Source organism: Phyllobates terribilis, unplaced genomic scaffold, assembly GCF_046119375.1.
Source record: "Phyllobates terribilis strain yellow unplaced genomic scaffold, ASM4611937v1 Scaffold_3__8_contigs__length_932513732, whole genome shotgun sequence".
NCBI classification, from domain to species: domain Eukaryota; kingdom Metazoa; phylum Chordata; class Amphibia; order Anura; family Dendrobatidae; genus Phyllobates; species Phyllobates terribilis.
This window is the reverse complement of record NW_027362763.1, coordinates 687,138,632-687,151,720: the sequence shown is the minus strand read 5'-3', so window position 1 is coordinate 687,151,720 and position 13,089 is coordinate 687,138,632. Positions and strand designations below refer to the sequence as shown.

At 41.6% G+C, this 13,089-nt stretch overlaps 1 protein-coding gene across 2 annotated transcripts in view; it reads left to right on the top strand.

Annotated features, from left to right (window-relative positions):
• LOC141257388 (calpain-8-like) overlaps nt 1-13,089 on the top strand; it is a 260,656-nt gene that overhangs the window by 217,251 nt on the left and 30,316 nt on the right. Inside the window, exons 10-13 of one of the 2 annotated variants that reach the window (XM_073671883.1) lie at nt 2,394-2,554; nt 5,264-5,478; nt 5,682-5,718; nt 5,997-6,047. In XM_073671883.1, the coding sequence (XP_073527984.1) occupies nt 2,394-2,554; nt 5,264-5,478; nt 5,682-5,718; nt 5,997-6,047 (464 nt within the window). The remainder of the gene's footprint in view (nt 1-2,393; nt 2,555-5,263; nt 5,479-5,681; nt 5,719-5,996; nt 6,048-13,089) is intronic. The other variant, XM_073671884.1, reaches the window with a different exon arrangement.

Genomic DNA, 13,089 nt, shown 5'->3' with positions numbered 1-13,089 from the left:
TAACTTCGTTAACACACTGCAACAAAACTTCAATGGAGGCCAGAAATGGCAGAATTCTCAGCGCACTTATATGTGATGAATGTGACGGACAAACCACAGTTTTACACTGTGTTCCAAATTATTATGCAAATAATATTTTCTCAGATTTTCCCAAATTACCTATATGAATTGCAGTCATTGTAATTTTCCAGTCAAATAACTATTAGAGTACAATTGAAAGGTTTTTGTACAAACTGCCTATGATAACAGTATATTTTTAAAAAAATAAAAAACTCAAACTGCATTCAAAATACACGTTCCACATTATTATGCACAGCAGAGTTTTCAACCTTTTCATTTTAATAAAGAACAAAAAATGGTCATTTTTGAAATTATAAGCATTAGCAGGTTATTACAAACTGAAATCTAACAGTTTTCAACTCAAAACTTTATTCTAGGTGATGTTACATTTGCACATAGGACCCCTTGTTCGAAAGGAGCTTCTGAACTCTCTCGTCCATTGAATTTGTCAGGTTTTGGATGGTTTCTGCTTTAATTGTTTTGCATGAGGACAGAATACCCTCCCAGAGCAGTTGCTTAGATGTGAACTGCCTCCCGCCATCATAGACACTCCTTTTGATGATGCTCCAAAGGTTCTCAATGGGGTTGAGGTCAGGGGAGCATGGGTGCCACACCATAAGTTTGTCCCCTTTTATGCCCATAGCAGCCTGACATGCAGATGTGTTATGTGCAGCATGAGACGGGGCATTATCATGCATGAAATGACCTTGATGATCCAGATGGATGGAGTGGAGGATGGCTGGTTGATGGACACCACATGCAAACACGGCTACGGTGCTAACAAGGAGGAGGTGGAGTAATGTTTTGGGCTGGAATCATGGGGAGAGAGATTGTCGGCCCTTTTAGGATCCCTGAAGGGGTAAAGATGAACTCCATAATGTATGTTGAGTTTCTCAAACAGTACTTCCTTCCATGGTTCAAGAAGAAGAACTGTGCATTCGCAGCAAGATCATTTTCATGCATGATAATGCCCCGTCTCATGCTGCACATAACACATCTGCATCTCTGGCTGCTATGGGCATAAAAGGGGACAAACTTATGGTGTGGCACCCATGCTCCCCTGACCTCAACCCCATTGAGAACCTCTGGAGCATCATCAAAAGGAGTGTCTATGATGGCGGGAGGCAGTTCACATCTAAGCAACAGCTCTGGGAGGGTATTCTGTCCTCATGCAAAACAATTAAAGCAGAAACCATCCAAAACCTGACAAATTCAATGGACGAGAGAATTCAGAAGCTCCTTTGGAACAAGGGGTCCTATGTGCAAATGTAACATCACCTAGAATAAAGTTTTGAGGTGAAAACGGTTTGATTTCAGTTTGTAATAACCTGCTAATGCTTATAATTTCAAAAATGACCATTTTTTTGTTCTTTATTAAAATGAAAAGGGTGAAAACTCTGCTGTGCATAATAATGTGGAACATGTATTTTGAGTGCAGTTTGAGTTTTTTATTTTTTTTTAAATATACTGTTATCATAGGCAGTTTGTACAAAAACCTTTCAATTGTACTCTAATAGTTATTTGACTGGAAAATTACAATGACTGCAATTCATATAGGTAATTTGGGAAAATCTGAGAAAATATTATTTGCATAATAATTTGGAACACAGTGTAAATAGATGGATTTTTAGCACTGTAGTATGGAAAGGATCTGGCTATATTCTGCAGTGCCAACAGGCAGATTGAGCAGAAAAATGGTGTTCTCTGGATTGCTTTTTAAGCAAATAATCAGGATTAAGATAAAAAAAAAATTATTCCTGGCCCTGACACCTGGGGCTATTTCTAGAAATATCTGTAAAAGCACCAGCAGACAGAACTGGAATGGACCCTCTTGCTATATGCACTGCAGTCTGCCACATACACTGCCTGCCTGCCTAGCACTGATATCTCTGCAGCTGGATTAGTCCTCAGAAGGACTGTTAGTTGAGATGGATTTTTGTATAATATATGGTGGTATATCTACACTAACTAAGAAACAAGCAAATCTCTCCCTAGCTCAGCAGTACCTCTCCCTACACTGCCTGATTCTGGAGTAGACTGTGACGAGCATGTCGGCGCCAAGTCTGATATAGACCTGATGATGCTGTGCGGTCAGCCAATCACTGTAATGCCACAAGCAACATTGCTGTGGGATTACAGTGTGTAGCAGACAATCCCTGCATGTTCATTGGACAGAGCGCCAAACATGCAGAGAGGGGACCCGAGCTCCCGCCGAGCAACCCCGGAAATACTCGGTGAGCTCCGAGCATGTCGAGCAGTGAGATGCTCGGGCGAGTACCGAGCCGTAGCAAGCATGCTCGCTCAACACTAATAATTATGTTTTTCTTTCACAGGCACATTTTGGATCAACCCTCAGTACCGTATTACACTACAAGCTCCAGATGGTGACGCCAGTAAGAAGTGTTCTGTCGTTGTGTCTGTGATCCAAAAGGATCGAAGGAAGATAAAAATTAGGGCTCAAGCTTTCATTAGTCTCGGCTTCTATATATATAAGGTTGTTATTACTTTAATACCATAATTAATACTCAAATTTGTCAACTTTGAGGGATGAGCTCCAAGAGGCCATTCCACATCCCCTCCATGTCCCCTCCACCCAACTTTCCCCCTGAATTTGCATGATAAACTTTTTCCATCAAATTATTTCAGCGTCACGTAGAAGAGAATGTCCAGAAGTGCTGCTTTAAGAATAGTTGGCAGCCCTAAAAGATTTGCCAACTAAATCGGGAGTCTGGAAAGTCTCCCCTTTTTTCCCAGGGGAGCTGAGGAAAGAACCCAAAATGTATTTGTTGGGTTATATTTCCTGCAAAGCCTGAGAAGGTGGAGAATGGCATGGGAAAATCAAGCAGATAGCATTGACTTTAAGAGTATGCTCACATGCAATGTTTTTTTTGCAACCTTTTTTTTTCTGGAAATAAGAAGCTGCACTTTATAATACCAGCCATAGGTATGAGATTTCAGAAATGTCATGCACACAATTTTTTTTTCTCTTCTCTCCAGTGTTTTTTTTAAATCTGCAGAGTGTAATTTCTTTTAGCATTTTGCTGAGTTTTTGCATTGTTTTTTTACCCATACAAAGCAATGAGAAAGTGCAAAAAAGCAGCAAACAGGTTTGGATACATTTTGTATCATTTTTGGTGAATAAACTAACTTTCTTTCAATATGTACTGTAGAATATGCACACATATGATTATACTCCATTTGCACTAAAATAACGCAGCAAAAAACGCTCCAAAAACATGCATAAAAAATGCTCTATGTGTACAAAGACTATTAGTATCTTTTAAGGGTTTTTAGGGGATTCCGCTTGATTGACATGCACTGAAGGCTATGCTATCCTTGAATTACCATACAGTATTTCTTGCGTGTTTAGTCAAACGGCCACACATATAGAATTAAAAAGAGAGCCAGCTCACCAACACTATTCCCTCTGTTCCCCTGGGTGCACAGTGCATGGCAGCATTTGAATAACTGTATCCAGTGCTAAAAGGAGAAAGTCCAACATCACTAGTTGCAAAAATGAAAAAAGTGATCCTTTTTTATTTCATAAGGGCAACAAGCTTGAGGCAATGCCCCGAGCATGAAAAGAGAATGTGTGAAACATGTTGCCTTTGAGCTTGTTGCGCATATGTAATAAAAAAATTATTACTTTTTTCACTCTTGAAACTGGTCATGCTGGACTTTCTTCTATTACTAGTGGCCACATGTAATACTTATTTTTACCTCTAGTAGACACTTGTAGAAATATATAGCCAGCAAGGTAGAATCAATAATAATAATAATAATTTTTATTTATATAGCGCCAACATATTCCGCAGCACTTTACAATTAAGTAGGGACATATATAGACAATATAAACAATACAATGTATCACATTTCAACAGTTACAGGAGGAGTGAGGGTCCGGCTGCTCACAAGCTTACAATCTATATGGAAATGGAGGGACACAATAGGTAGAACATGGTCATCAGCCAGTATCCGTCTATGGGCAGTTACCGTGTGCTATTTGGTGCATGGAGGATGTGGAGACAGATAAATAGGCAGCAGCAGATTAAGATAAACATTTAGGAGGGAACAGGGGAGAGTTAGGTTGGTGAGTTGAGGTGAGAGTCCTGTACAAACAGATGTTTTTAAAGCACGTTTGAAGACTCGGGGGCTAGATATTAGTCTGATCGCTTGGGGCAGTGCATTCCAGAAAACTGGTGCGGCACGAGAGAAGTCTTGGAGACGGAGATGTGAGGTTCAGATTAAGGAGGATGTTAGTCTTAGATCAGTTGCAGAATGGAGGGCACGGGAGGGGTGATAGACAGAAATGAGGGATGAGATATAGGGCGGTGCAGAACTGTGGAGAACTTTGTGTGTGAGAGAGATGAATTTGTATTGTATTCTGTGGTGAATGGGTAACCAGTGCAATGACTGGCATGGGGTAGAGGCGACGGTGAAGCGGCTGGACAGAAATACGACCCTGGCTGCTGCATTCAGAATGGATTGGGGAGGAGAGAGTTTGTTTAGAGGGAGACCGATCAGTGGAGAGTTGCAGTAGTCCAGACGAGAGTGAATAAGAGCGACAGTAAGAGTTTTTTTGCGGTATCAAAGGTGAGAAAAGGTCGGATTCTGGAGATGTTTTTCAAGTGCAGGTGACATGAGCGAGTGAGTGATTGTACATGGGGAATAAAGGAAAGTTGTGTGTCTAATATGACTCCAATGAGATCGTTGACAGTAAGGCTATGTTCTTGCAGAGTTTTTTTGAGGCATTTTTAAAGCAGATTCCTCTTCTTTTCCCACAGTGGTTAAAAAAAAAGGCTGAAAGAGTTTCGAACAACTCTTTCATTTAACTGTGAATAGTTTTAAAGTAGATTCCATCAGAAACGACTTCAAGAAGTGACTTGAACTTTTTTTTTCTTAAAGCTTTTTTTCAAAACCTCTTTAAAAATGATCAAAAAAAATTCCTTATAGCAACATTATAGTGGATTTCCATAGGAAACAAACTGGAGGAGTTCTCCAAAATCCTCTTCATAAATGCTTCAAAAAAGTTTGGGAAAGATCTGCATCAAAATTCCTCAATTAGCGCTGTTTGAACATAGCCGAGAGTTATTGCCGTCTCCACTCTCGATCCAAAGCAATGAGGACAATCCTACTCATCTGTCATTCAGTAGAGAAAGAATTTTTGTTTCTGTATATTCACTATTTGGTCTTTAAATTACAGCTTAGCCGTACAGATGAATTGCCTCTAGGGAAGGAGTTCTTTTTGAATAATCGATCTGTGGCGTCTGAAGCAAATTATGATAATAAATACCGCGAGGCCGTACAACGACTTGAGCTTTTTCCGGGGGATTATGTCATTGTGCCAGCGGCCAAGACTCCAGAAAAAGAAGCTGAATTTTACCTTCGTGTCTTCACTAAGGAACCAACCGGAGGACAGTGAGTACTTTATGTGGAAAAGACTTCTCTTACCTTGGAATATCTGTGATGACTTACATTGCGGCACTTCCTGTTCCGGATGTAACTTTTGACCTAGTAATGTATGGATGGGAGGAAATCTCCTTTATTAGGAATTAAGGGACATGGACACCTCTTGCATTTTATGGCTGATTCATCTGCTGTACTTTTTTTTTTCAATTTAGGGAACCAGGACGCAGCACGCTGACCGATATATTTCAGGTAATATGGTTATTTCTTGCTGCTCTGAGCCTAATGCATCAAACTGTGATAGAGAAAGAAGTGACCTCATTGAATATTTGAAAGAAAATAGGAGATATTGTATGGCTATATAGAAATGGAGGAAGTCTGTGTGAAATCACCAGTGGATTATAGTACAGTCCTCCAGGGAGCTGATGGGTCTTCCAGACTGAATATACCCTGTGGACAGCGCTGCAGAATATGCTGGTGATATTACATGTTGGGAAATTAACTTCATTTTTTTTCTAAATAATTCCCAGCCTAAAATCACTCCAGAGACGGATTCTGCGTTTGACATTGTGAAAGATGAGGTATCTATCTATCTATCTATCTATCTATCTACAGTGCTGGCCAAAAGTATTGGCACCCCTGCAATTCTGTCAGATAATACTCAGTTTCTTCCTGAAAATGATTGCAATCACAAATTCTTTGGTATTATTATCTTCATTTAATTTGCTTGCAAGGAAAAAACACAACAGAGAATGAAGCAAAAATCAAATCATTGATCATTTCACACAAAACTCCAAAAAAGGGCCAGACAAAAGTATTGGCACCCTCAGCCTAATACTTGGTTGCACAACCTTTAGCCAAAATAACTGCGAACAACCGCTTCCGATAACCATCAATGAGTTTCTTACAATGCTCTGCTGGAATTGTAGACCATTCTTCTTTGGCAAACTGCTCCAGGTCCCTGATATTTGAAGGGTGCCTTCTCCAAACAGCCATTTTGAGATCTCTCCACAGGTGTTCTATGGGATTTAGGTCTGGACTTATTGCTGGCCACCTTAGAAGTCTCCAGTGCTTTCTCTAAAACCATTTTATAGTGCTTTTGGAAGTGTGTTTTGGGTCATTGTCCTGCTGGAAGACCCATGACCTCTGAGGGAGACCCAGCTTTCTCACACTGGGCCCTACATTATGTTGCAAAATTTGTTGGTAGTCTTCAGACTTCATAATGCCATGCACACGGTCAAGCAGTCCAGTGCCAGAGGCAGCAAAGCAGCCCCAAAACATCAGGGAACCTCTGCCATGTTTGACTGTAGGGACCGTGTTCTTTTCTTTGAATGCCTCTTTTTTTTTCCTGTACACTCTATGTTGATGCTTTTTCCCAAAAGCTCTACTTTTGTCTCATCTGATCAGAGAACATTCTTCCAAAACGTTTTAGGCTTTCTCAGGTAAGTTTTGGCAAACTCCAGCCTGGCTTTTTTATGTCTCGGGGTAAGAAGTGGGGTCTTCCTGGGTGTCCTACCATACAGTCCCTTTTCATTCAGACGTCGACAGATAGTACGGGTTGACACTGTTGTACCCTCTGACTGCAGGGCAGCTTGAACTTGTTTGGATGTTAGTCGAGGTTCTTTATCCACCATCCGCACAATCTTGCGTTGAAATCTTTCATCAATTTTTCTTTTCCGTCCACATCTAGGGAGGTTAGCCACAGTGCCATGGGCTTTAAACTTCTTGATGACACTGCACACGGAAGACACAGGAACATTCAGGTCTTTGGAGATGGACTTGTAGCCTTGAGATTGCTCATGCTTCCTCACAATTTGGTTTCTCAAGTCCTCAGACAGTTCTTTGGTCTTCTTTATTTTCTCCATGCTCAATGTGGTACACACAAGGACACAGGACAGAGGTTGAGACAACTTTAATCCATGTTAACTGGCTGCAAGTGTGATTTAGTTATTGCCAACACCTGTTAGGTGCCACAGGTAAGTTACAGGTGCTGTTAATTACACGAATTAGAGAAAGATCACATGATTTTTCAAAGGGTGCCAATACTTTTGTCCACACCCTTTTTTAGGTTTGGTGTGGAATTATATCCAATTTGGCTTTAATACAATTATTTTGGGGTTTTTTCATTGAAGACAAATTAAATGAAGAGAATATTACCAAAGAATTTGTGATTGCAATCATTTTCAGGAAGAAACTGAGTATTATCAGACAGAATTGCAGGGGTGCCAATACTTTTGGCCAGCACTGTATCTATCATAAGAAAACTGACTAGCACATCCTAATTGTGAACAGGTGCCTGTTGTGAACTGCTACAAGCACTAAGGAAAGATAGGATAACTGCCCCTACAATACAACTAAGCTGATTCCCTACGATGCAGCGGGGGACCTGTTCCTTGTGAACAGACCCGCCTAAGTCCTCGGCTAGTCTGAACGCAGACCTATAGATATAAGGAAGGAGTCCCTACAAGAACTAAGGACTGGGATAAAGTTGGACACCTCCTAGCAGAAGTTGTAGCAGAGAAAAGACAAACAAACAAATAGTACTTAGTGGTCCAAGGACCAAGCAAACTACAGAGTTAGGTACAAGGCACCTGGCTAGCTTAAGAGTAATTACAACACTGAAGTCCAGCAACGCCAGGAAGGTGGAGCTGGATTATATAGGCAGAAAGTCACGTGACCAACAAAATAGAAAAAAAACTAACAGTAGGGTTCTAACAGTACCCCCTCTTCTATGAGGATCCTCCAGATCCTCCAGGCCCAGGTCTATCAGGAAACCTCCTGTGAAACGCTCCGACAAGTCTAGGAGCAGAAACATCATCCGCCCTTACCCAGGAGTTATCCTCGGGACCGAAACCTTTACAAGGGACGAGATATTGCAATCTCCCTCTATGCCATCTAGAATTAGGAATGCGAGAAATTTCATATTCACCGTCTTCCACTACCGGAGGAACAGTGACAGTGGCGTCCCTATCAGATACATCACTTTTTTCAATAAGGAAACATGAAACACCGGATTAATCTTCCAGGAGGTGGGAACCTCCAACCTAACAGCAGATTGGTTAACTACCTGAAGAACCTTAAATGGCCCTACAAACTTCGGGCCCAATTTCTTAGAAGGAATCCTCAACCGCAGATTCTTAGAGGACAACCAAACCATGTCACCAATCGTAAACAAAACCTCTTGACGTTTCCTGTCAAAGTACCTCTTGGATTTTTTGTTAGCCTCTTGAAGGTTACAACGTACAGTACAGACCAAAAGTTTGGACACACCTTCTCATTTAAAGATTTTTATGTATTTTCATGACTATGAAAATTGTACATTCACACTGAAGGCATCAAAACTATGAATTAACACATGTGGAATTATATACTTAACAAAAAAGTGTGAAACAACTGAAAATATGTCTTATATTCTAGGTTCTTCAAAGTAGTCACCTTCTGCTTTGATGACTGCTTTGCACACTCTTGGCATTCTCTTGATGAGCTTCAAGAGGTAGTCACAGGAAATGGTCTTCCAACAATCTTGAAGGAGTTCACAGAGATGCTTAGCACTTGTTGGCCCTTTTGCCTTCACTCTGCGGTCCAGCTCACCCCAAACCATCTGTACTGTACATCAGTCCAAACTCTCTCCAAATCACAGCCAATACCAATTTGGAGAATGACCCAAATGACGGATGTCTCCCAGTACAGCAAAAAAAGGCGAACACCCAGCAGAAGAGAATGTATGGTTGTTAAGAGCAAATTCAGCAAGTGGCAGAAACTCAGACCACCCCTCTTAATTGTCTGCCACAAAACAACGCAAAAACTGTTCAACATCCTGGTTCTTTCTTTCTGTCTGTCCATTAGACTCAGGATGATATCCAGATGAAAATGACAAATGAACTCCCAACCCGTCACAAAAGGCACGCCAAAAACGAGCCACGAACTGAGGTCCCCTATCCGAAACAATATCGGTAGGAACACCATGGAGTCAGACAATTTCCTTAACAAAAGCCTTAGCGAGTGTCTTAGCACAGGGCAGTTTGATGAAAGGAACCAAGTGACACATCTTGCTAAAACGGTCCACGACCACCCAGATGGCAGTGAAACCCTCAGAGGCAGGAAGGTCAGTAATAAAATCCATAGCAAGATGCGTCCAAGGTGCACTAGGAACCTCCAGAGGGCAAAGCAACCCCGCAGCAGGAGCATGTGAAGACTTAGATCTAGCACACACAGTACATTGACGCACCCACTTAATGACTTCCTTCTGCCACCCAGGCCACCAAAAACTGCGACCTACAAGTCTCTTAGTCTCAGAAATTCCTGGATGACCTGCCAACCGAGACTCATGACACTCCACAAACAAATCTCTCCTAAATGTCCTAGGCACAAACAACCTCCCATGGGGAGTGTTAGATGGGGCATCCTCCTGCGCTTTCAGAATCTCATCTTCCAAAACGGAGTCCAATGCAGCTATCACAACACCTTCCTGTAAAATGCTCTCCTCCTCAGTACCAACCATGGGAGAAAAGCTGCAAGATAAAGCATCAGCTTTAACATTCTTGGTACCCGGGATGTAAGTAACAGAAAAATTAAACCGCGAAAAAAAAAGTGCCGACCTAGCCTGATGGGCATTCAAGCATTTGGCAGCATCAAGATAAATCAGATTCTTATGATCAGTGAAAACCTGAATGGGAAATTTAGCACCTTCCAAGAGATGACGCCAATGTTCAAATGCGAGTTTAATAGCCAGCAATTCCTGATTACCAACATCGTAATTAAGTTCGGTTTCAGAAAAAAATTTTGAAAAAAAAGCACAGAGATGTACTCCATCCTTGTTTTCCTGAGACAAAACAGCACCGAACCCCACCAAAGAAGCATCAACCTCGACCAAAAAAGGCTTGGTCTCATCAGGCTGCATAAGGATGGGGGTAGAACTGAACCTCTCCTTGAGATACACAAAAGCTTCAATGGCCTCAGTAGTCCACGGAACCGAATTCGCACCTTTCCTGGTGAGATCGGTCAGCGGCTTAACAATTATAGAAAAATTCTTAATGAATTTTCTGTAATAATTGGCGAAACCCAAAAATCTCTGTATCGATTTCAAACCAATAGGCCTAGGCCATTCCTGCACTGCCTGAACCTTCACCAGGTCCATCTCAAAGCCCTCGCTGGAGATAATGTAGCCCAAAAAACTAATTCTCTGCACAGCGAACTCACATTTCTCCAGCTTAGCAAAAAGTGAATTGTCACTTAACAACTGCAACACCTCACGTACACTCTGCCAATGAGACTCCAGATCCGGCGAATAAATCAAAATATCATCCAAATACACAACCACATTCTTACCGATCAACAGTCTTAGGATGTCATTAAAAAGGTTCTGAAAAAATGCTGGTGCATTGGTAAGACCAAAAGGCATAACCAGATTCTCAAAATGACCCACTGGAGTGTTAAGAGCAGTCTTCCATTCATCACCTTCCTTCATTCATAACAAATTGTATGCCCCCCGGAGATCAATTTTAGAGAACCACTTGGCCCCCACTAACTGGTTAAACAAGCCAGGAATTAACGGTAGTGGGTAGGGATTGCGTACGGTAATTTTATTAATTTCGCAAAAGTCCAGACATGGACGTAAACCGCCGTCCTTTTTTTTACAAAAAAAAATCCAACAGCCACAGGTGACTTAGAAGGTCTAATGTGACCGGCGGCCAAGCTCGTCTGTATGTATTCCTCCAAGGCCTTTCTCTCAGGGATAGTCAGATTAAATAAGCGACTCTTGGGAAGAGTAGCTCCAGGGACAAACTCAATGGTGCAATCATAGTCCCTATGAGGAGGCAAAATTTGCGACTCCTCCTCTGAAAAAACCTTCCAAAAATCCTGAATAGGTACACGTAATTCCCCTTTTTCCACAGCAGCAATGCGACCGTTACAACATTTATCATAACACTTAGGACTCCAAGACTTAATTTCACTGGTAGACCAGTCCAGTACAGGATTGTGCAATTTTAACCAAGGTAACCCCAAAACAACTGGAGAAGGCAAATTATTTAATACCACCAAATCCAAATTCTCTTGGTGAATACCATTAATAGTGAGGGGAAATTCAAAAACCTTGTAAGTAACACATTTCAAAGGAGAGCCATCAACAGCAAACACAGAAATAGGAGATGACAAAGGTTTGGATTCTAATTTAAGTTTTTCCAAAAATCCCTTATCAATCACATTAAGTGTTGAACCACAATCCACAAATACCCGAAATTCAATCAATTCCTCCTGGGATGAGGTACTCCCTGAAAGAAATACCCCCTTGGAGTTTAAACAAGCTATACGGGCGTAACTGACCTTTTTTTTCTCTTTGTTCAAACGAAGCACACAGTTCTTAATAAAATGGTCAGATTTACTGCAATAAAAACACAATCCCGTAGAAAACCTGCGGTCTTTTTCCAGAGAGCGGGGTGACATCGCCCCAATCTCCATCGGTTCTCCATAGTCCGAACAGACCCTCTGAAGACTAGGAGCTGCAATAGCAGTAGATTTCTCTTCATTAACCCTAGCACGCAGTCTCCTGTCCACACGTATAGCTAATTGCATTGCCTCCTGCAAGGTTCCAGGTGTTGGGAAGGCAATCAGCAGATCCTTAACCCTTTCACCTAGACCAGCAAGAAATAGACATTTTAATGCCGAATCATTCCATTCTACTTCAGCAGACCACCTACGGAAGTATGTACAATAATTTTCCACATCACCTGATCCCTGCTTCAAACGTCTCAATTCAGTTTCAGCCGATGAGACTCGATCAGGATCGTCATACAACAACCCCATAGCAGAAAAAAAATCTTCCACTGATCTAAAGCACGGATCATTAGGTTGGAGAGAAAAGGCCCATCCCTGTGGTTCCTTGTGCAAAAGTGACATTATAAACCCAATGCGCTGTGATTCATTCCCAGAGGATCTGGGTCTTAAACGAAAATATAATAAACAAGCATTTTTAAAGGAAAAAAAATCTTGCTGTTTACCATAAAAAAAATCTGGCAGTCCTACCTTCGGTTCCACAAAATGCGCTCCAGTACAGCTACTCACGTGTTGCTGGAGCTCGGCCACCTCCAGAGAGAGTCCCTGCAGGCGTTGAGCCAAATCCTGAACCGACACCATGCTGAAATCTGGATTTCTTTCCTTAGAAGGAATTTTTTTTTTTTTGTTTTGGGCTGGACTTACTGTTATGAACTGCTACAAGCACTAAGGAAAGATAGGATAACTGTCCCTACAATACAACTAAGCTGATTCCCTACGATGCAGCGGGGGACCTGTTACTTGTGAACAGACCCGCCTAAGTCCTCGGCTAGTCTGAACGCAGACCTATAGATATAAGGAAGGAGTCCCTACAAGAACTAAGAACTGGGATAAAGTTGGACACCTCCTAGTAGAAGTTGTAGCAGAGAAACGACAAACAAACAAATAATACTTAGTGGTCCAAGGACCAAGCAAACTACAGAGTTAGGTACAAGGCACCTGGCTAGCTTAAGAGTAATTACAACACTGAAGTCCAGCAAGGCCAGGAAGGCGGAGCTGGATTATATAGGCAGAAAGTCACGTGACCAACAAAATAGAAAAAAAACTAACAGGAGGGTTCTAACAGTGCCA